The sequence below is a fragment of the Antechinus flavipes genome, chromosome 2 (assembly GCF_016432865.1).
Source record: "Antechinus flavipes isolate AdamAnt ecotype Samford, QLD, Australia chromosome 2, AdamAnt_v2, whole genome shotgun sequence".
Classification (NCBI taxonomy): domain Eukaryota; kingdom Metazoa; phylum Chordata; class Mammalia; order Dasyuromorphia; family Dasyuridae; genus Antechinus; species Antechinus flavipes.
The window spans coordinates 26,581,201-26,604,903 of NC_067399.1; the positions used below are offsets into that span (position 1 = coordinate 26,581,201).

Genomic DNA, 23,703 nt, shown 5'->3' on the forward strand with positions numbered 1-23,703 from the left:
TAGAAGGTCAAGGCATTGGGAGGTATTGCTGTATAGCACAGAAGCCTTCTAATTTCTTATATAAATTTTAATTGAGGCCATAATTATTTTTATAAGACTGTCATTTTCCAATAACATTATATGCTTATTGCCATCTTTTATAACAAGGAAGTGTGGTTAAGCAAAACAAATAGACCCATTGGCAGTGGCAGACAATGTATTCGTCAATATATATCTTTAGTTTTCTATTCTACTGAGAGGAGAGACATAAGTTTCACCATCTGTCTTCTAGTGACCAGATTGGTGGTTGTATTGATTCGAATTCACATTTTTATAAACATCATTTTCCTTTACTCTCCTATGTCCATTGAATATGCTGCTCGTATGTTTCTTTTTACTTCTCCATGAATCGGTTCATTCAACTTTTCCCATTTTTCTTACATTCCTCAAATTTGTTGTTTCTCAAGACACCATACTTATCCATTTGGATTCAAATACCATAATCAGTACAATCCTCCAACAATCAATGTGAATCCAGTTTGTTTTCTAGGTATTTTTCTAAAATCTTTTTATTCTGGGAGCAGTTAGTTGGGGCGGTGGATAGAACATCAGCCCTCAAATTCAAATCACACACTTAACACTTCTTAGCTGGGCAAGTTGCTTAACCCAATTGCCTCAGCAACAAATAAATAAATACATTTTTAAAAAAGAAGAAAAGAAAAAAAATCTTTTTATTCTGTTTTACATTTCCCCACTGTTCACTATTTTCCCCCAACTGACTTCATCCCTTTGCTTCTGCCCTTGTTATCATTTCTGGGTATGAAGATCCATGAATTAATTCTTCCCATGATACTTCAGTCCAATGGAGTTTCCTAAATTACTTGGATCTACCAACACCACATTCAAATTGATTCGATTATCTTGAGTACTCTGTTTTACAGAATTATTTCAAGGTAAATGTATGTGATAGCACTATTTGTTTTGGGAAATCAAGAAAAACATTAAAAAAAAACAGGAAAAAAAAAGTCGCAAAATGTAACTGAAGCTAGATTTTGAAGGGATTTAAAAGCAGAGAAGAGTATCCCAGAAGAAATACAGAGGTGCTATCAGTTGCACTCCTCTTGTATAATCATTATTTTCTGATCTAGAACGAATTTAAATGATCTTTTAGTTCAACTTTTTTTTTTTTTTACTTTTATATATGAGAAACTGAGCTTTAAAGAATTTGTTACTTGCCAAAGATCATCAAAGGTGGGATTTGAATCCAGGTCCTCTGATTCTATAACCAACGTGACCATTGTATGATTTTGCCTTTTTTAAATTGCTACTGAAAGTACAGGGAAGCACTCACAAGCTCCCTAATGGTATAGTTATGGAGGTCCCCCAATGGTGAGAGTCGTTCAGTGGTCATTGAAGGCAAACTTCATCTGTTTATTTATACAAGGGAGGCTTTAGCTGCTGCAAGGGTCTTTTAGCTATTAGGTTCAGCACTTCACATTGCATTTTATTACCTTGAATAGGGACATATTGGAGAAATGGGGGTGGAGGTGATGTTAATTAGAAGGTTGTCCCCAAATGTAACCACAATTGGTAAATATGTCAGAAAAAACAAATTGGAAAAAAAAATCAATTGACAAGTGTTCAATTGCTTATTACTCTGTTTGCTTTTCCTATAGCTTCGAAAGGCAGTGATGGATCATATATCAGATTCATTCCTGGAAACCAATGTCCCCTTGCTGGTTCTGATTGAAGCTGCCAAGAGTGGGAATGAGAAGGAAGTTAAGGAATACGCTCAAGTTTTCCGTGAACACGCCAATAAGCTGGTGGAGGTAAGTCACTGCCATGAAAGTATAAAGCGTCACCTCAGATCTGATCTCTTATTCTTGGTCCACAGGATCCTTTAAGTCATTGACTCTGTAAGCAACATGGTGGGACATAGTTTGCTCTCAAAACCTGAGTTTGGGAGAGGAAGGAATGAGTGGGTAACTCCTCAGCTCTGACATGTGCCCCTCTTGTTTGCTATTTAATGAGGAGGGAAGAAAGGTTTAAAAATGTTGGGGAAAAAGAGAGATGGAAAATAAAGACAAATAAAGATTAAGGAGTGGGAAATCAGAGTCAAGGATGCGATAAAATAATGTTAAATAGGACAATACCCTGTGTATTGTACTCAAGAGTTTTGATAATGGGATGTTTATCGGATTTATGGTTGAAGATTGAAGATAATACTTCTACGTAGAATGAAAAGGAATGGAACCATTTTCGTCTTATATTGTTTTATTCTTCTGAACCAAAAATGTCATCCTATTATGTATCACATCTGATATTAAGCACAAATATATTTTAAAGTGTAAATTTGTTGAAAATGATATGACATTGATGTCATCATATTTGGAATGGTGCCAGCTTCTTCTACTAATGGTTTATTACTTAAACTACTGTAGTTATTTTGAATAGAATTTCTTTATCTCTTCCTTTGGATTTTCTTGGTAACACAAACCAAAAAATGACAGGTTTATTTTCTACAATCCTAAAGTTGTTGTTTTAATTAATTTTAGTTGCCTTTTCAGTGTTCCCTAAATACATTTTCATATTTTTAAAATAAAATAAAATGGGTAGAGGGTTCTTTAGGTTCATTACTGTCATTAACTCAATTCTTCTCAGTCAAACTTTGAGTAGACTTAATATTGTTGAAAGAAGATGCAGGGCTTCATTTTTCTTTGCTGTCTTTTTCTACTTTTCTTAATTTCCTCCTAATCTAACTATTTTTGGACAGTTATTCAGGGAAACAGTATGATGTGCCATTCTCTCAAAATATGATTTAGAGTTTATTAAAAAAAACAGGCAAAGGACTTGAATTTTCTCATTAACAAATATGGGAGCTTAGGTTTGCTAATAGTATAGACAAAATCTTGGAATGGCTTTGGAATTCCAAAATGTAGACTCCTTGAAAGAGATTTTGTAAAGGAAAAAATAGTGTCCAGACTGTCTAAAGAGGGATGCTGGAAAACTACTTGTAAGGCAGAATAGAACAAGTTATTACCAGGGAGTCAGAATGATGAGGAAAAATAAGTGATTATGAGTTAATAGGAGACACTTCAGCCAGGGGTTAGAATTTTTTGGGCCCATCTTTGAATATGGGATTTTATATATGTTAAAATGAATAGCAAAGGTCTTAAAGTGTTGCTTCAGGAATGGAAAAGGGACTTATACAGCCAGGAAAGAAATATTATTAAAGAAAAACAAACAAACACAGTGTCCAGGATGATTAGATAGTAAAAAGTAAGCTAAAACTATCAATAAGATGGAAACAGATTGGCAATACTCAAAGTAGGATGAGATGGTGAAATGTCCTTGAGACCTAAAGAACTGAAATTAAAAAGTGAAAGAAAGGTGAGTGAGAGAATGGAAAAAAACACTCAAGAAAAGAGAGAGAGAAGTATTTCACTGAGTGATGATTGGTTGATTAATGTATAAAAATGAAAGATAGCCTAGCAGGAGGATCTCCAACAGAGATAGATATACTTTCATGAATGGACTTTCAGTACAGACACAAGTGGATGAGGACAATAGGTGTTCCTAGAAAGGGCTATTTGCTACTATCCATTCAGGTTTTGCTCTGCAGCAGTAGCTCATGTTCTTGAGTTATAAAGCAAAACAAAACAAACAAAAAACTGAAAAAAAAAAGCTCAAAAACTTTAATTATGCTTTACCCCTCTCCCCAAATAGTCAGAGTATTTTTTTAATGTAAAGTAAACTGGATAGCTCAAAATAGTTGTAAAGTTATTTTAAAACCTAAATAGCTGCATTTTACACTGTAGATTTTGTTTTTCCCAAAGTAAAGAAACTCATGAAAAAATGACTAGGAGATATTTGGAGAAATTAGAAATTTGGGGATTTAGATTCCATTAGTTTATGAGTTCCTTGAGGGCAGAAATTATGTTTTTTAAATTCTGTAGTCTATTTGTGTATCCTTAGTACTTAGCATAGTGTCTGGCACACAATATGAATTTGTTATTGTTCAGTTTTTTCAGTTGTATCCCATGATTTGTGGCTCCATTTGTGGTTTTCTTGGCAAAGATATTGAAGTGGAAAATTTCCTTCTCCAACTTATTTTATAAATGAGGAAACTGAGATAAATAGGAGTTTGTAGAAAACCCTGTAGGTCATAGCTAGTATGTGTCTGGGATCAGATTTTAATTTAGATCTTCGTGATTCCAGTTCCAATAGAAAATTTACTGTGCCACTTATCTGCCAAGAATGCATTTAATAAATGTATACTGATCCTTTGTTTGACTGGAAAGTTGGAGAAAAAAGATATGATTTTAATTTGGAATGGGAGACAAGCAGGGGAGAGCAGATATAACTTGATCTCTCCCTGAAACAATGACAGAAAGAATAAAGAGAAAGGTTCTCTTGGCCAGAAACTCTAGACTAGAAGTTAAATTGAGAGGGATGAGCAGCTCTGTATAAAAGGGTGAGTGCCTCTAGAGACTGACATACCTATACAGAAAGCTCTTTGTTAAGATTTCAAAAGGTCAATTCATCACGATAGATAGAAACAAGGAAAGGGAGGTTAATGGTGAAAGACAAAAAGTGGGACAGTTCTTTAGGAAGAGTGTAAGAGATGCCAGAAACCCAAGGAAGATTACACTTTCAAAAATAATTAAGGCCACTAAGACAGGCTTTCTAAATTTTCTTGCGAATAAGGACAAGGAAGAGAATGGATCAGATTGTCATACAAGATAAAACAATGCTGAGATCATGTAGGGGGAAAAACACATTATGAAACTCTAGTTTTCCCCTTTTGTCTATTAAAAATAATGATCTTCATAACAGAAACACTGGAAGAAAAACCATCAGGGAGTTGAAACTTAAGGAGAGAAAAGACACAGAGAGACACCTTATAAACTGACTTAAATGAAATTAGGTCTCTTTGGGTGAATCAAGTAATATCCAGATTTTGAGGAAGTGTTGGAGATGTGGCAGGTGATCTATTCACTCTACTTTTTGAGGAATCCATGGAATGGTGATGGAGAACTGGAACAAAGTGGCATTTGTTGAATGACAACTATGTTCCAGGTAAGTGTGGGAGATACAAAGAAAGGAAAAGACAGTCCCCACCATCAAGAAATTTATAATCTAAAGATAACATGAAAATAAGTATATCAACAAGCTTTGTTCAAGACAAATTGGAGAAAATCAAAAGAGGGAAGATTAATATTATGGGGAATTAGAAAAGGAACTTTGTAGGAGGTGGTATTATAGCTGTGAAATGAACAAAGTCCGGAAAGCCTGGAAGTGGACATGAGAAGGGAGAGAATTGTAGGCACAGGGGACAACCAGCAAAAATGGCCAATGTTTGGAGATAGTGTGTTTATAAGGAAATAGCAAGGAGGCCAGTGTTATTAAATGGCAGAGTATGTGCAGTATGATATGAGTCAAAAGTGGCAAAACATGAGGTGATGAAAGGCAATAAAAACCAAACAGAAGACTTTATCTTTGATTCTGGAGATGAGGGAGCCACTGGATTGGACTGAATAGAAATAGGATGACAGAGTTAGGTTTGAACTTAAAAGAAATGATTTTGACAATTGGGTAGAGAATAGATTATGGTGAGAGATGTGAATTAGAGAAATTAATCAGCAGACTGTTATAATAGTTGAAGCAGAATGGTAGCAGATGAGAGAAGGAGGCATATATGAGAGATATAATAAAGGTACAAATCTTTCCCAGAAAAGCCTATAAATTATCAGGAATCAGTCTATAAACTCTTCAAATTAATTAAGAATTAACATATGCATGACAACCAGAAATGACTAATACAGATTCCAACAGAAAGATCACTTCTTACCCAGGTCACTATCTTTTCAACACTCACTCTTCATTCTACAGTACACAGAGGAGATATCTTCCCCTCCCCTCCCTAATATGACATGCTCTCTCTATTTCCAAATAGTAGTTTAAGCACATCTATCATATCAATAACTATCATCAGCATAATTTCCCGGAAACTGATAGAATCTGGGAAACAGTGGACCCTAGTCACTACCTCTTTAAGGTCTTATGGAGGGATTCTAACAGGGATAAATCTCTAACTCTGATTTTTAGGCCTTGCACATGAGTTTTTCAGTAACGACAATCAACCACACTAGTAAATATTGATGATTCCTAAATATTTATGAGGAAGATATATGTATTGTTTTCGTTTCATATGGCGTGAATCCAACGTGAGTTATCAATTTCAAGTGATAACCCCGGAGGTTGATGCAAACTTGGATTGCTTTAATGTGATTGTAAGTTTATAATAAGGGAGCCTATGATCCCCTTTATTTTGGCTGTATGATACCATATTTAGGATATTGTGGTCAATCCTGGATGTAATATTTTAGGGGATTGACAAGCTGAAGTGTGGCCAGTGGAGGGTGACAAGGCAATGAAATGAAAAAAAAAAAAAACTGCACCATGTAAAGATAAGTTGAAATAACTGGAGATGTTTAGGTTAGTGATGTGGAAATTTACACTGAGAAATGATAGCTGTCATCAAGTATTTGAAGAGCTGTGTGGCAGAAGCAAGATAATCCTTATTCTTCTGGTCCCCAGAGGTCAGAAATAGGAGCAATGGGTGGAAAATTGAAGGATGTAGATTTGGACTGTAATTGTTGACAGGATTTTCCTGCTATTGTTGTTGTTCAGGGATGAGTTGAGCTGTCATGTTGGGAGGTGAATTCCATGTCAATAAAGGTTTCCAAGGAGAGGCTGGGTAGCCACCATTTGCCCATGTTGGAGATGAGAGTTAGACTCCATGAAGACTTCTCTGGTCCTTTGAAATTTAGTATCTACTCAATCTGTGTATGCTAGACTCTACTGCTTTAGTTGAGAGATGATCGGCTCCTGAAGAAGTCACAGAGAATCAAGAAAGAATAAACTATAGCACACACCATGATTAATTATATACATGCTCTTTCTTGTTCTTGCCTTACGTTGGGAACCTGCTATCCAGCTTGCACAAAATGATTAGGACATCCGCAGTGAAGGAGTGCTTAGCCCTTTTTGTCACAAGTATAGTAGACTCTTTGTCATGCTCTTGAGCATTCTCTAGAGTTGTCAGGTACATTTCAACCCCAATGGGAACCTGCATCCCAGACCAAGCACAAAATCAAGGAAAATGTTATGGAATATGGTGTTATACACTGACTGATTGCAGAAGAAATTATGGATAAAAGGGATTTTCTTTTTTTGAGGCAATCAGGTTAAGTGGCTTGCCAAGGGTCACACAGCTAGGAAGTGTTAAGTGTCTGAGCCCAGATTTGAACTCAGGTCCTCCTGACTTCAGGGCTGGTGCTTTATCCATTGCACCACCTTGCTGCCCCATGGAATTAATTTATAAAAGGAGACTTATTCAATTACACACTAATCTGATGATTTCAAATAATAATAATAAAATGCATTCGAGTTACTGAATAAAAATCTCACTCATCCAAAAAGAATATTTTTGAGGGCAAGATGATTCTGGTCTCTTTTTCACATGTCACTTGGGCCTTAGTTCTAAGACGATGGGAGAGTGGAAAAGAATTAAGGAATTATTAACACTCAATCTCCCATAAGACTCCTGCCTGTGGATTGTTAGAAGCAAATAGCCTACCATTAAATTTTATTTTAAAGGGGCATGCAAGAATTCTTTAACAGTTTGCTCATTGTTATACTGTCTAATACATACATACATACATACATATATATATATATATATATATACATAAATATACACACATATATATACTCATATATTTGAATTTGTATATTTAACTACACACATACATATATCTCTATATGAATCTATCTGTCCTATATTTAGAAAGCTAGAGCGAAATAGAGAGTTAATCTAGGAGTCAATAAAGCCTGAATTCAAGTCCCATTTTGGAAATATATTAGTTTTACCACATCAGGCAAGTCATTAAAGATATCTGTGTTGCTCTCCACAATTCTGTAAAACCATAATTTGTGGAGAAGGGATCAACCTGCTCTGGCAGAGTCAGGTTCTTCACCTTCATCACTGAAATCACAGGTGTGGTCCCCCCTAGCAATGTGCATGTGATTATGTATATGAGAGTATTTAGGAATCCATATCTATATACATCTATATACATGTATAAATATATGTATTTTCTTGAGTAATGTCCAACTCTTCATGACTTCTTGGGAGCTTTTCTTGGCTGACATACTGGAGGGATTTGCCATTTCCTTCTGTAGATCATTTTATAGATAAGGGAACAGGCAAACTGGGTTAAGTGACTTGCCCTGGGTCACACAGCTAGTAAGAACCTGAGGCCAGAATTGAACTCAGGAAGATGAGTCTTCTTGACTTCAAACATCATTCCTCCTTGCTTCCCTGGGTCTTATGTATAGATAAATACATATTGTTATGGGGTATCAGCTGGTTTGTTTATATACTTAGCTGACATTTATGATAACACTTTCCCATATACAAAATTACTTATATGCACAATTTTATTTAATCATGATATTATAATATTGAGGACGTGCTATTGTCTTTACAGATGATGAAACTGAGGTCCCTATTGGTCCAAGGATTTGCAAGAGGTCACTTAGTTATTTACTGAAATTGTAAGCAGCCTTCCAGTCCAGTGGTCTATTTCTCTTCACTGCCTCATTGAGAAGAAGAAACTGTTTACTGCTAATGGCTTACTTTCCACAAATAAGGGGATATTGACCAACATTTTCCGGGAAATGAGTGTAAATTGTGGGAACCTGGTGCTCTTATAGCGCGGGAGATAACAGCTTTAGATGATGAGAAATGTGAATTACAGTAATGAGAGTAAAAATTTTCCCTGAAATTAGGGGAGGCAAACCTGAGGCAAAAATGATATGACATTTTGTGTTTCACAGCGAACTAGGAATGTTTTGTTTTATTTATAATTTAATATTGATAGTGTTCCTGGTTTCCATTTATATGCATTATAGGTTTAAAGTACATCACCATCTCTCCCGCCACAGCATCATTTCCTCCATGCCATAGGTAGCTCACTAAACTACCTCTGTAAACCCTAAAAGAAAGCACTTATTAGAAGGGAAGGGCTTAGGAACTAGGCAGAGTTAATGTGAGTAATCTAGACTTTCTCTGGAAAGAAAAACCTTGTTGGATGTCAATGAATCAATCAATCAGTCAGCAAACATTTATGAAACATCTCTTGTGCCATGAACTGTGCTAGATGCTGGACATATAAAGACAAAAATGAAATAATCCTTGCTTTCAAGGAAGTCTCATCTTATCATGGAAGACAAACTAAACATGTACAAGAATATACAGAATAGTTATTGTGTAATTTGTGGGAAGACGCCAACAGCTGAAGGAAAATGGATCAGGAAAAGTTGGATAAAAAAAAAAAATGCTTCTTGGGAAGCAAGTTTATTTTCAAGCAATGTATGATAAAGCTGAAAAGATAGCTGGATCTCAGTTGTGTAGGGTTTTAAATGATCAGCAAAAGATCCTTGAGGTACTTGGTCCTTTAGATAATAGGGATCCATTGGTGCTTGATGGGCAGATTTTGAGAAGCATCTACTTGAAACCAAACAGGATTCAGGGAATTAACATCAGGTCTCTGTAGGTTCTGTGATACTCTGTGATCTGTTTTTATCACCATGAAGCAGCCAATCAAACAGGCATTACTTACAGGTCCAACCTTGAGGGATTTATAATCTAATCTAATCAGATCCAATTCATGTCATGCAAAAAATTCTCAGAATCAAGGTAAGGAATGAATCTCTCTTCTGGGCTGATTTTGCCCTTCTCTATTCTGCAGATGCACCAGGACTGCACACTTTGAATTAAAATCTTTTTTTTTTTCTGGTAGAGCTCAACTCTTATGGAGACCACAGTTAATAAAAAAAGAACACACAATACAGACTAATTTTTTCTACCAAGAACGGTTTGACTGTACAAACTGTTCTTACAGTCATTAAATAAGCTTTTGTATTCCTGTGTTGTCTAAACTCAAAGATCTCATGCATTTAGAGACTGGAGTTCCTGTCAGCTAATGATAATATGCTTAAATTTCACATACCCTGCAGGGACCTAGCATTGGCCAGTGTCTTCCTATTATTTCGTTTTTTACACTGGGATTTAAAAAAAAAAAAACATACAGTAATGAATAGTTATCCTAAATAATAATGCAGTAACCAAGATCTTATTTAATGAGCGCACTAATTCCTTGTGTTTTAATGGGAATAATGCAGTAATTAATTATTCTTTGTTTAGGCTTTGGTGGGGACATAGAGATAATCTGAGCAGAGTTGTTTCTCATGCCCATAGGACCCATTCCCAGAGGAGAGACTAAAAAAATGAAAAGAGCTTTTCTTTTCTTTCCTTTCCTTTTCCTTCCTTCCTTCCTTCCTTCCTTCCTTTCTTCCTTCCTTCCTTCCTTCCTTCCTTCCTTCCTTCTTCCTTCCTTCCTTCCTTTCTTTCTTTCTTTCTTTCTTTCTTTCTTTCTTTCTTTCTTTCTTTCTTTCTTTCTTTCTCTCTCTCACTCTCTCTCTCTTTTTCTTTCTTTCATTTCTCCCTGTGTGTGTGTCTCTCTATCTGTCTCTCTCCCCATCTTTCTTTTTCTCTGTCTCTCTGAGTATCTCTCTGTCTCTATCTCTGACTATCTCTATCTCTCTCTGTCTCTGGTTCTTTCTGTCTCTCTGTCTCTCTTTCTTTTTCAGATCTCATCATTTAGAAATTGGCCACATTCTTTTTGATATCCATTAATTCCAGAAACAAGTAGATATTCAGGGAGATGTTATGTTTTCTAGGCAACTTGCAAGCACTGCTTCCAATTGCAGAAACTGTTATTCAGCTTTCATTACTGAACACTATTTAGAACCCACAAAGTATATGGGACTGCAAACGAGTGGGAGTTGGGGTGGACAGCAGATGTCCAATATAAAATGATCCTATTTCAGGGTGATTTTCTGTATGAAGAGGATCACAAGGCAAGGCAAGATTTCTCTCTCTCTGGATTATTATCCTGACCCTGTTCTGTGCTGACATCTAGGTTACTCATCTGTAAAATGGAGATAATAACAACACCTGACTCCCAGGCTTTTTGTGATGATAAAATGAGATCATATTTGTAAACTGCCTTGCAAACGGTAAAGTGCTATATAAAGGTTAACTGACATGGACCTGTTGCTCCCCAAATCCTTTTTATCCTTCTTTAAGTTATGGATCAATTATATATATATTTGGCATTGGCTTCTGGGTTGGTTACTTATTGTTTTCTATGATCTCTGGATCAGACTGGAAACTTCTGAAGAGCAAGGAATATGTTTTGCCTTTATTTATATTCCCTACATTTAATACAGGCTTAGTGCCATAGACATAGTAGGTGCTTAATAAAAGTTTATCTACTGACTAATAGGATGGAGGATAGGATCAGATTTGTAATTTTGTTAGTATACAAAAATTCCAGGTGAGGAAATTTCCTCTACCAATGCACATCTCCATCTTCTCTACAACCTTAGAGAGTTGCTTATTGTGCTCAGAGGTTTACTTAGCCAGGGTCAATCACACAGCCATCAACATCCTCATCAATATAATAGCCAATATTTATATTATGCCTTACGATTCTTTTTTTCTTTTGACTTGCAATTTTTTATTGAAGCTTTTTTTTTCAAAACATACCCAAAGATAATTTTTCACCATTGACCCTTACAAAAGCTCATGTTCCAATTTCCCACCTTCCCCTCACCTCCTCTCCTAGATGTGCCTTAAAATTTTAAAGTTCTTTACCTGTGTTATTTCTTTTGGATTTCCCATCTGAAGACACTGAAAATGTCACACTAAATGATTTCTCCAGGGTCATTCACTTAATATTTGATGCTATATTTGAACTTGGAACTTCCTGATTTCAGATCTGTTCTGTAGGGATGAGTTAGGAGAGGATAATCTATATTTTCTATTATACACCCACTTTACAGGTAAAAGAGAATAAAATCTCCTTCCCTTTAAAGAATTTACATAATAGGTGACCAGAATTGGGGGGTGGGGGTGTAGGGAGGAACAAATCAATAACATACAAAAAAGCTGGTTTTGTTTAGTAATATCCTACTCTTAATGACCCTCTGGACCATACTGTTCTTTCAATGAACAAAAGATGAAGGCAATTATTTTTCTCAATTGTGCAGCTTGCAAAGGAAAGGGCAGAAATGTTTTTGACAAGTATGCTACCCTAATTTTACATTTATCTGGGATGAATGTGACTGGCTGGGTTCTTGGCAATGATACTGGAGTGATCTGTCATTTCCTACTTCAGTGGATTAAGGCAAATAAAGGTTTAATGATTTGCCTAGAGTCACATGACTAATACGTTTCTGAGATTGGATTTGAACTCAGATCTTCCTGACTCTGGTTACCTCAGGCACACAAAAAAGAGAAAAACACAAGTATTATAAGCTTAAGTACTAAATTTTTATGTATAGCCCCACTTAGTGCAAAGGGTCATACGGCATGGCTATAATTTACATGGGTTGCAGCTATAAATGAATTACCATGGGAATGATATTCCTGTTTCTGGAAAAAGTGTCCCACAGTAATCTAAATTTTGACACTCATCACTTTGTTAAGTGCCTATTGCAGTCCAGGCACTTTGTATGGGCAATAGAGATACAGAGACATAAGTGAGATGATTCCTGCCTACACAGACTTTATATTATAGGCAAGTATTCCTGAAAGGGAAGAGGTTTAATCTGGGCATTATATTAACTTCATTGATTAAATGAGCCCCTTTGAAAAACACTCCCGTTATTCCAAAAGAATGGTCTTCCCAGAGAGCAACACTAGGGAGGAATCGGAGTATTTTCCATTTGAAGTCTCATGAGCGATTGGTTTATAATCCAGACTAAAGGCTCCAGGCTTCTTGAGGGAGAGACCGTAAAACATGGAAAAGGCAGCATTCCAAAAACCACGTTTCTAGGATATATGTGCCCCAGATTTTCAGGGAAAATGTCATGACGATCTCCAACACAGAAACTTAAGACTTGCGTGTTGTTATGGCAGCCAAGCTTTTATAGTTTTTTTCTGGTTCAGTGGTTTTTCAAGCTAAAAATAGGCTCCATTCTGACCTATCACATCTCCCCACTCAGCTGAAAGAGGCTGTTTTGATACTGACAATCAAGTGTTTCAAAAAGTCAAGTCTTTTCAAGTAGATGCCTCTAGGCAGCTCTGTTAGAGTTCTAATCGGTATCCTCTCTTTAAAAATCTGCAACTTATATCCCAGCAGGGCCATTTTGAAGAAGACATTCTGTGAATGTGAAATGGGGCCATCCTTTGGCCCCAGTGGTGGACCAACACAATTCTCTTTCTATTCTTTCCAGAGGTAGATAGGATCTTAGTTCTTTCTCTGTCTCCCTATTTTTCAGATTACTGATATGACACCCAAACTCATCTAATAAAGAAAATCATCAATAATCAAGATCATTGTATCAGGCTAAAATTACAGATTAGAAGCGAGGTAAAATATTTAGGGGGTATGAGTTAATCGGCACGAACAAATACATAATATAGAATCATAATATTTAGATTTGAAAAATTATCAGCCAACACTGTCATTTCTCAGATGAGTAAACTGAGATTCAATAATATTTCATGGCTTATCCAATGTTTCAGAGACAGGTTCTCTGACTATTAGATTCTAATTCTAATGCTCTTTCTGTTAAGGCATACTGTAGGGATGGAAGGATTTTGGACTCAGGGTAACCGCACCTCACATGATCTGAGTTTGAGAGGGATCTTAGAGATCATCTGGGTTCGACATCTTCATATTATTCCCGATGATAAGAAAGGGAAGATGAACTTGTAGAAAGTTACTTAGTATTGACAACTTGAATACATGAATTAATGCAGTGATATGATTTTAATTGAAGTATCTTGATTCCTGATTACCTTTTTTATTTTATACCACATTTTTTTTCCCAAAAGGAATTTGAGTTCATGATCTGAAAAATAATACAGTCAGAGATTCAAACTGTTCCCTAAAATGGTGGAGTTCAGCAGACTCAATGTACCCTACTGTATTCCTGACCTTATTTCATTCTATACTTGAGTCTTCCTCAAAGGTTGAATTAGGCTTCTCAGATTCTTTCAACTCTGTAATATTATGATACTGTAACTCACCAATGTCCCAAATCACCAAATTTTCATGTCGGGAGGGATATCTGGGGCCCTCTGATCCAGTTCAGTCTCAAAAAAAATTACTATAATATATCCAGTAAGTGGGAATACCTTGAACTCCCAGTGAAGGAGCACCTATAACTCCTAATGATCTCATTTCACTTTGGGATGACCTTCACTATCAGGATCCCACCTCTCCACCCCCAGATTAAACTAAAGTTTGCTGTATTGAAAGTTCTCTTCATTCTTTCCTCTAGAACCGAACTGGACAAGTCACATTTCCCCTACCCTCATCTGACAGTCCTCCAAATACCCCAACACAGCAATCAGGACCCACTGGAGTCTTCTCTTCTTTAGTTAAGCACACCCTGGTTCTTCCAGAATATTTGTCTAATTTGGACTCATTACCATTCACCATGCTGGTCTTCTTCTAAATCCTTTCTAACATTTTTCAGTCCTTCCTAAATTGTGACATGTCAAAGTGAGCCAAATAGATTCTAACCAGGGAATAATAACAGTAGGACTATTAATGGTTATTCTCCAAAGTAATATGATAGTAAATACAATCTAAGATGACATCAACCTTTTTTGTTTTCTACATCACACTGTTATTCATTGTATGTTTATTGCGTATGAAAACCCTCAGAATTATTAGTATGATTATTTTTTAGATAAATTTCAATACAGCTGTATAATCCTCATCTTATATTTCTGAAGTCAATTGGTTGAATGGAACTGAAGGACTCTGAATCCAAGATGTCAAGAGGTAGCATGGCAAAATGGCTACAAAACTAATTTTTGATTTCAGGAAGACTTAGATTCAAATCCCTTCTTTGACACCTAGGATTACATAACCCCTCATTATTATTGTTTCAAATCTACATTAGTGGATGGAGTTATTTATATAAACAAATGAACAGATTACCCCATCCCTGTATATACACATACAAAGGAAATAGCGAATTTTTTTTAAAATTAACTTTCATTTTATTAGATTTGGTTTAATATTCTAGCATATCCAGATCTTTTTGGGTATTGAATATTATCAAGTTATCCTTCCCATCTTTATCTAATGAACACATTTGATAAACATGGCTCTTATACCTGTCTTTACATAGCATAAGATTTCTCCTTGCCTGACATCTCTCTTCCCTCATTGGATCCTGACCATAATGGGTCCCACACGCTCTTGAGTACTTTTTCAGATAGTGGGTAATCTTTCTTTTGGTCCTTCAATATCTGGTTTCTTGCCCCCTGAGGTGGCTCTGTTGGAGTCAAGGAAAACCTGGCCCTGATTCAAGTAGGGTGAGCAAAGAATACTGCTTGGTACTTGGTATTGCAGGTAGTTAGGTTGTCAGTTTCTCACCTGTTTAACTAGCACGCAGACCAGTTAACATTTCTCCAGATTTCCAAGCATCTAATATTTCTTGGAAATTGGTTATCTTAGCACAGAAATGTTCATTTCCCCAGCTGTTTTGAATGAATTAAAAACACCATTGCAGAATTGCTCACTGTTTTCCTTTTGTTTTGTTAAGCCTTCTATTTTAGGAGTAACAATAACATTTCCCAATCAGAAAACAATTAGTCAATTGTCACGAGGTTAACGATGACTCAGTGACAAGTTCAGCTCTGCTATAATAAGCCTTTGTTTTTCAGCTAAAAATCCTTCAATGATTCCTCTCTTGAGTTTAGTGAGAGATTTCTCTGTAGCATGAAAGAGTTAATGAAAATATATCAATGCTTAACTGAGTCTAAAATTCCAACATGGACGCTACATGCATCAAGAGAATTCCAAATATGATTATCAAGGTAATTTTAGAGAATCTCTCTTTGGAAAATTAATTTCCATTTCTGCTTCTATTAAAATTAAGAACAAAATAAAGCCAAGTCCAAGTTTCAGTTCAATCATTTAGCATTTTGCGTTTTCGGATCTGCGGGCACGTCTGACTATTCTACCATAACATCCAAAGCAACTAGCAGATTTTGATCATATTTGAAATAATGATACAAGTTATTACCAAACACTTTATGTGGCATTTCAGCTTATCATCCATATTGAAATATTGCTTGCAAATATATTCAGGCAGGAAGATGTTTGGACATTGTCAATTGATTTTAGTAAGATGTGGCAGCTGAATAGATACAAGGGTGGGGTTAAAGCTGATTGTACCATTATAGATGAAACAATGGAAACAAAGCCCAGAACACATTTGGAAAAACGAATATCTAGAATTACATTGGTCAGGGATCAATGCATGTCATCCTGCCTGGGTGAAGTTTTCAGGACCCAGAACTACATTATTCCCTAGAAGATTGTAAGGTCCTTAGTGTCAGAGATTTCTTTATTTTTTGTCTTTATACTCCGATTTCCTAGCATTGTCCCTGGAATATCAAAGATCCTGATAAATTCATATGGAAAATATCTTCTGTTTATCAATTTAAAATCATATTTAAATATGATTTAAAGTAATTTATCTGTTTTCTTCTGTCTTCGGCAATCAAGGCAATGTGAGGAATGAATTAGGGAAGAAAAATCCAATTTCCTTTGGCTACTTGAGTGGTTGTGGAAGACAACTTTCACACTGCTGAATATAGCTCTTTATTTTCCCTGGATGCTCAATTAAGCAAATTTCTCTAGAATTTGTCTCCAGATCTTTGCAGAATTTGATTGTTCACACCAAAATGGACGCTGTGGCCTTATTTTATATAAGAATTGCTCCTGACTAGTGTCTGCTTTTATTACTTACATAGAAAGCAAAGGGATTTATTAGAGAAAAGCAATGACTTTTAAGAGAATGTGCTTTGGATTTTCCTGATGTTGAATCTTTTCTAACTCCTGACTCATCATCAGTAATACACAAAAAAGAAACATGATAAACAAGGAAAGGATAACCTGTTGTCAGCAGATAATGATAGAACAGAATTTATAACGACTTATGCTCCACTATTAAATAAAAATCAATAACAATAATAATTTATATTTATATAATATCTACTACATCCTAGGAACTAAGTGATTTACAAAGATCTCACAGCCACCTTGGAATGTAGATGTCATATTTTCCTTATTTCACAGTTAAGGGAAACTAAAGCAAATAGAGATCAATTCACTTGCCTGGGTTAAAATATCAAGTAAATGTCCGAAGCTAGACTTGATTCAATGAATTCCTGATTCCAGGTCTTGTGCACTGGGCCACCTGGCTGCTATGAGAGAATGATCCTCAAGAAAAATAGAGCAAACATAGGCAAGAGAAAATTGAAATTAGTATAAACAAGTAACACCTACAAGCTTTAAATAAATTTAGCCTCAAGATCCAGATAATTGCATAAGAAAAGTACTGAGAGAAATTGCAGTTACTATCAAAGGCTCATGATCAGTAATCTTTGACAAAACATGAAAAATGAGTAAAGTATCAGATGCATAAATATCATTCCAATGTTCAAAACTGAGAAAGCAACAACAATGACAGATACTGAAGTGATGTGTTGTTGAGGTTTATACCAACCTTGCAAAGTTTGAGATGATTACTAAGCAGATCTTTATGGAATCTTAGAAAGTGGTGATCAGTGGAGATAGCATGGGTTCAATAATTTTTAATTATATGAAAACATATTTCATGTCCTAATAGATGGAAAATTTAGATTATAAGTATATTACCGATGATAATTTTACATTAATATATAGATGCATTTTCTAATAATTGTGTTATCCAAAAATTAAATGGCTATCTTTAAAATGTGTTAGTTCCTCCTTGAAGAAAGAGATTAATCAGAGGCTAAATAATGTCCTCTAAGAAATTTTAGAGCGGAGATTCACATAATAAGGTGGAGGTTAGACTAAATGACCTCTAATTTTCATTTCAATTCTAAGATTCTAGTATTATCATTATTATTGTCATTTAAAATTGTTTCCATGCCTGTCTTCATTTGGTTTTCCTACTTGGAATCTATTTCCAGCTCTTTTCCCCTTAAACTATTCTGCCTTTCTTTTAAGACCCATCTTAAGGTCAATTTGCTCTAAAAAGCTTTCCTCAGCTTCTCTAGCCCTGGTTGATGTTGCCCTCCTTTGAACTTAAGTCTCTACTACTCATTTGCACTTACAATATGCTGACTTTAGTTAGTATCTCTGGATGTCTGATTTCTGTTTTCATTATTAATTGATCTTTCTCGGGCAGGAATGGTGTTTTCTCCATATTCTCTGCACCTAATATATACATTGAACTCATTAAATATTTGATGATAATGAAGATGATTGTGTTGATGATGATAGGAACATTTGCTCCCATAGGACTGTGTATGGGCATCTTGTTCCATAACCTTGGAAAACGAGCCAGGGTAGTTGCACTGAAAAACCGTTTGAGTTTGTCCAAATGTGACCTCATTTAAATAACCATTTTCAGTTTCTATATATCTGCAGCTTCTTAGAGAAATATCTGTTATTTAAGAATATTAGCTTGCATGAGAATAAGAATGTTTTTCTGAGGATGGATACTGGGAACTTTATGATCAGGAAGATTAGACAACCACCTACCGGTGTAAATTCAGAAACCCTGTGAAACCCATGGCACCACAGAGAATAATTATAAATTTACAGGTCGATACTTTATTGTTAGAGCAGAAAGAAACCTTGCAGATAGTCTGGTCCATACTTGTCATTTTATTTATAAGGAAATAAAGACTTGGATAGGTGGAGAAATTATCCTGTGATAACTCAGTAGGGTAATGAATGAGTTGAGGCCCAGGGAATCTGACTTTCTATTCAATTCTCCTTCTACCATACCAGGTCCCCTTATCCTTGTTCAAAGACAAGTGACTTCAGGAGGGGAACATTTGAAAGAGTTTCAGCATGTTTACCTTATTGTGAATGAATTAAAAAAAAAAAAAAACTGAGTCCAGGTTCTGGAAGGGGACAACAAAGTGTGCAGGATAAAAAGGCAACCAAGAAGGAGTAAATGTGTAGAAAGGAGAAGGCTGGGAAAACCAAAGAACTATAATATTGATTTACTATTTTTATTTGGGAGGGAGTAATTCTGGGTAAGGAGAAAACATAAAATAACTCTTGTTTTTTGTCATGCCGTGTCCTTGAGGGAAGGGACAATTTTATCTTTAAACATTTACATCTCATGTACAGCACAATGCCTTTCACTAGGTAAGTTGTTGGTTATTTATTTATTTACTTATTGATCTCTCCATCTATTTATTTGTTTGTTTATTTATTTGTTTATTTATTTATTTATTCATTTGTTTGTTTGTTTATTTATTTGTTTGCTGAGGCAATTAGGGTTAAGGGTCTTGCCCAGAGACACACAGCTAGGAAGTGTTAAGTGTCTGAAATCACATTTGAACTCAGGTCCTCCTGACTTCAGGGCTGGTGCTGTATCCACTGTGCCACTCGATTCATTTTAATTGAATGAAATTGAATGGAAGAGACAGCATGGCATAGTGGATAGAACCCTGTGCTTAGAATCAGAAGACCTGAATAAAATCCTACTTTATTAAAAAAAACTGCATGATTCTAGGTGGATATACAACCTTTCTGTGTTTTGATTTTCATTTCTTTAAAATGGAGGTATTGTTATCAATAGCCCTCTGAAGTTCTTTCTAACTCAAAAACTATGAACTTATGAACTGAAATAATGAGGTCCACACACATCTGGTTCCTTTATGTTTACTTTTTTAAAGTTCATATTACATCTAATAGTTAATCTACATAGACTTCATTTTGAAATGGTACTTAGTATAGACTTTATTTGAATAACCAGTAAAAAAATCTTATTCCTTAACTACTATTGAATATAGAATCTCGTATGCAGATTTTTCACTGACCTGCCTTTCAGAAACAATCAGTACATAGCTTCACTTTATCAGAAACTTTCTATAAATAGTTCCCAACAAAATGTGTCTGCTTTTTTTTTTTTCCCCTTGTTCACAGATTGTTATAAAAATGCTAGGGAAATCGAGACTATGTGATTAAGAATATGTTTTAGACTGGGTGATGTGACAACTATATTCAGAAGACTTTTTAGACCCAAGTTTGGATTCAATCTGTTCAAATCAATCTTCTTTGGAAATATAACTCAAAATCGTCAAACATAGAAAAGTCTATCAATGAACAATTATTAACTATCTTATCCAGGAGTAAGTTACAAACCATAGTTAACACAGAAAGCTTTGGAGTAAAACGGGAGGAGAGGGGAATGAGTAACAATTACAAGCCCACGTACAGCCTGAGAGAAAAGAGTGTTTTGGGCACAAAGACTAAAAGGATACTTTCAAGAAATGAAATAGGAAATCCAAAATGTTATTTCAAAGGAAAAAACAACTAGAGAGGAGGAAAAATGAAAATTAACAAATTACAACAGACAGTAGCAAAGCTTATCCAAGAATACAATTGCCTGAAAATGAGAATGGGTCAAATAAAGCAAAGAGACAGTGGAACAAGAAATATTCCAGTAAAACCAAATTGTAACTGCTATATGGAATTATGAAAAGAAATGAGAATTAAGAGGTAAGAATATTTCTTAGAAGAGCCTAGGCTAAAGATTTTAAACTTTGAGTGAATAATGGATAAGATTTGAGTAGATGGGTAATCTATATCTCTCTCTCTATCTATAGATAGAAAGATAAATATGTATCTATGTGTGTGTGCTTGTATCTGAGTCTGTGTGTATGAATATACAATGTATATATAGAAATGTATAAACATATATGTATGTGCCTCTGTGTATATTTAAACACATGCACTCACACTGAGCTTGGGATCAAAAAGACTAATCTTCATGAGTTTCATTAGCTGTTTATTCTGAGAAAGTCATTTAGCTCTGCTTGCCTCAGTTTCCTCATCTGTAAAAATGAGCTATAGTAGTAAATGGCAAATCTACTCCAGTATCTTGGTCAAAAAAATCCTAAATGGTGTCATAAAGAGTCAGATATGACGAAAGGATTAAACAATAACATACATAAATATGTATATGTGTACACCCACAAATATAGATGTCTATAAAAAATCCAAATTTTCATATCTAATTTTTTATATCTGCATATATATAATAAACACTTAAATACACACAGATATAAATATATTCATGTTCATCTTTCTCTCTCTCTGTATCACACAGACACAGACATGTAGACAGACAGACAGACAGACATACAGACATACACACATACACGCCCTCAAAAATGTATCTCAAATTGATTAATTTAAAACCGAAAGACTTGGCTATTCTATTTCAATGTGAAGTTTTAGTTTCTTTTTTTTTTGACCTAAAAAGAGGATTTTCACAGCAGAATGATTACCTTCAAACAATATTAATGGGCAAAGTGTCATTGGCTTTTTTTTTTTTTAATGGCTCACTGAAAATCATTGATTCAATAGATTTTGGCTTCAACTAGGCAAGAACTTTCTCCAGTCTAGTTATATGTCCCTTGTGGGTCACAATTCTCTTTCTTACTTCAATATTTTGTGGATTATGATTTCATTCTCCTTGGTATTTCCTTCATTGATGCAAAATGCAACTCCATTAAGCCACAGTATTCAGACTTGAATTGCTCTGGGAAAAACAAAGAAATGACAACAACAACAAAACTGCAAAAGTTTACAAGGTTCTATCCTCTTTAGTGATAAAATGCTCGGTTCATATATACATAGTCCTTTTCTGTCCCTGTACAGAGAGCCTTCTAAAATTGGTGGTATTTTCTAGGTATCCAGTGACTGGTAGCCAGTAAGCATGTAATAAATGTTTATTGACTGTCAGATTTTGCTTCACTGATAGAATTTTCAAAAAATAAGTTTCAATTCTAATGGGAAGTCAGAATAGACATTTCATAAAGAGATAATATGCTTGCTATTTTATTTTTTGCTTGCTATTTTATAACAGCCTTCTGATCTTGTTTCAGTTGCTACTGGATTACGCCTGGACAAAAAAGAGTTTGTTGTTGGTGTTGTTTGGTCTTTTCAATTTTGTTAAATTTTTCAGAATCTTATTTGGGGGGTTGTAGGCAGAGATATAATTATGGTTTCCCATTGCCTTCTCTAACTCATTTCATACATGAAAAACTGAGACAAACAGAGTAAATGACTTGCCTAGGATCACACAGCTTGTAAGTGTTTGTAGCTGTATTTGAATCTATAAAGATGTCTCTAGATTCCAAACCTAGGCTTCTATTCTCTATAATTTAGACACCTCAAAAGAAGTTTCGATGTTTCTCTTTTTTGTCCCCACTCACTTCTGCACTTCAGATTTTTATCTTTTGGTCCATTATTTTTCACTCATTCTTTGTTCATACGTATATTTGAGAAGCAATGTGACAGTGGAAAGAATGATGCACTAAGAATCACACAGTTTGCTTTCAAATCTTAGCTCTGTCACCTAACCTATAGGACTTTGGGCAAATAATTTACCTCTCTGAGCCTCAATCTGCTCATTGATAAAATTAGAAGAGCTGTATTAGACCAGTGTTAAACTCACATACAATGCATATTGACTCAGGAAATCACAAATCTATGCTGTATTGTATTATATTTTGTTAAATATTTCCTGATTATATTTTAATCTGGTTCTGGTGTACTTGGAACAGTTGGAAGGCTGCATAGAACATTCAATTTGTGAGTTTTACCCCTCTGTACCTGATGACCTTGAAAGTCCCTTCCAACTCTGTGTGAGTTCTTAATGTGATCGTAGATAACATGAAGAAAAGCATGACTTCTTGGAATAGGAATATGGGAGTCCCCTTAAATTCTGTTTTCATCAAACTCATATGAAATATTGTGTTCTACATTACACAGTTAAAGAATGATATTGATAAGGTGGAGATTGTCCAGAGGAGGATGAGTAGGATTGTAAGAGACTTTGAATTTATGTCATTTGACTGTCAATTTATGGCATGATAAATATTTAACCCAAAGGTGGTGGTAGTAGGAACTTAAGGAGAACATTATTGAGAATACAATAGTATTAGATGCTCATATGGGAAACCATTTAAAACACACCACCAGGCACATTGGACATAAAATGTGGCCTTTTTCAGGGATATACTTTAAGCCCATTATCGTTCTGCTAGCCTTAAATCAATCCTTGTTTATCCTAAATAAATTAAATAGGACTTTCAAATTAAAGAGGGAATCAAATCAAAACATCTTATTAATCACTTTATATAAATAATATCAAGTTATATACCAACACCCAAAACTCATTAGTAACTCTTTCATCTTGTAGAATCTTTCTCTTTGATATTAAGATATTTTAATTTAGTAAATATGAATTCATAACAAATGTTAAGCAAAGACTGAGGCTTAAGGCTTTGAGCTTAAATCCAGGGATAACATTGAATCAATGGATAAACAAGATACTTAAATGCCTCAGTTTCCTCCAGGTAAGTAAAACACATCAACTATAAGTCTATCAGCAGGAAACTATAACTACATATGGAAAAACAAACAAACAAACAAATAACAACAAAAAAAAAACTTATTGGAATTATAAACTCAAAACTGAGTGGGTGACCATATTTATAGCAATCAGCAATTATACAATGCCATTTTAATGTCTGCAAAT

The 23,703-nt window shown here is 35.0% G+C and overlaps 1 protein-coding gene across 2 annotated transcripts in view; it reads left to right on the forward strand.

The window, feature by feature from the left end:
* The window catches only part of CTNNA2 (catenin alpha 2), a 1,459,872-nt gene that overhangs the window by 1,120,971 nt on the left and 315,198 nt on the right, over positions 1–23,703 (forward strand). For both annotated transcript variants that reach the window (XM_051974336.1, XM_051974337.1), the window contains exon 9: positions 1,656–1,808. In XM_051974336.1, coding sequence (XP_051830296.1) covers positions 1,656–1,808 — 153 coding nt within the window. The remainder of the gene's footprint in view (positions 1–1,655; positions 1,809–23,703) is intronic.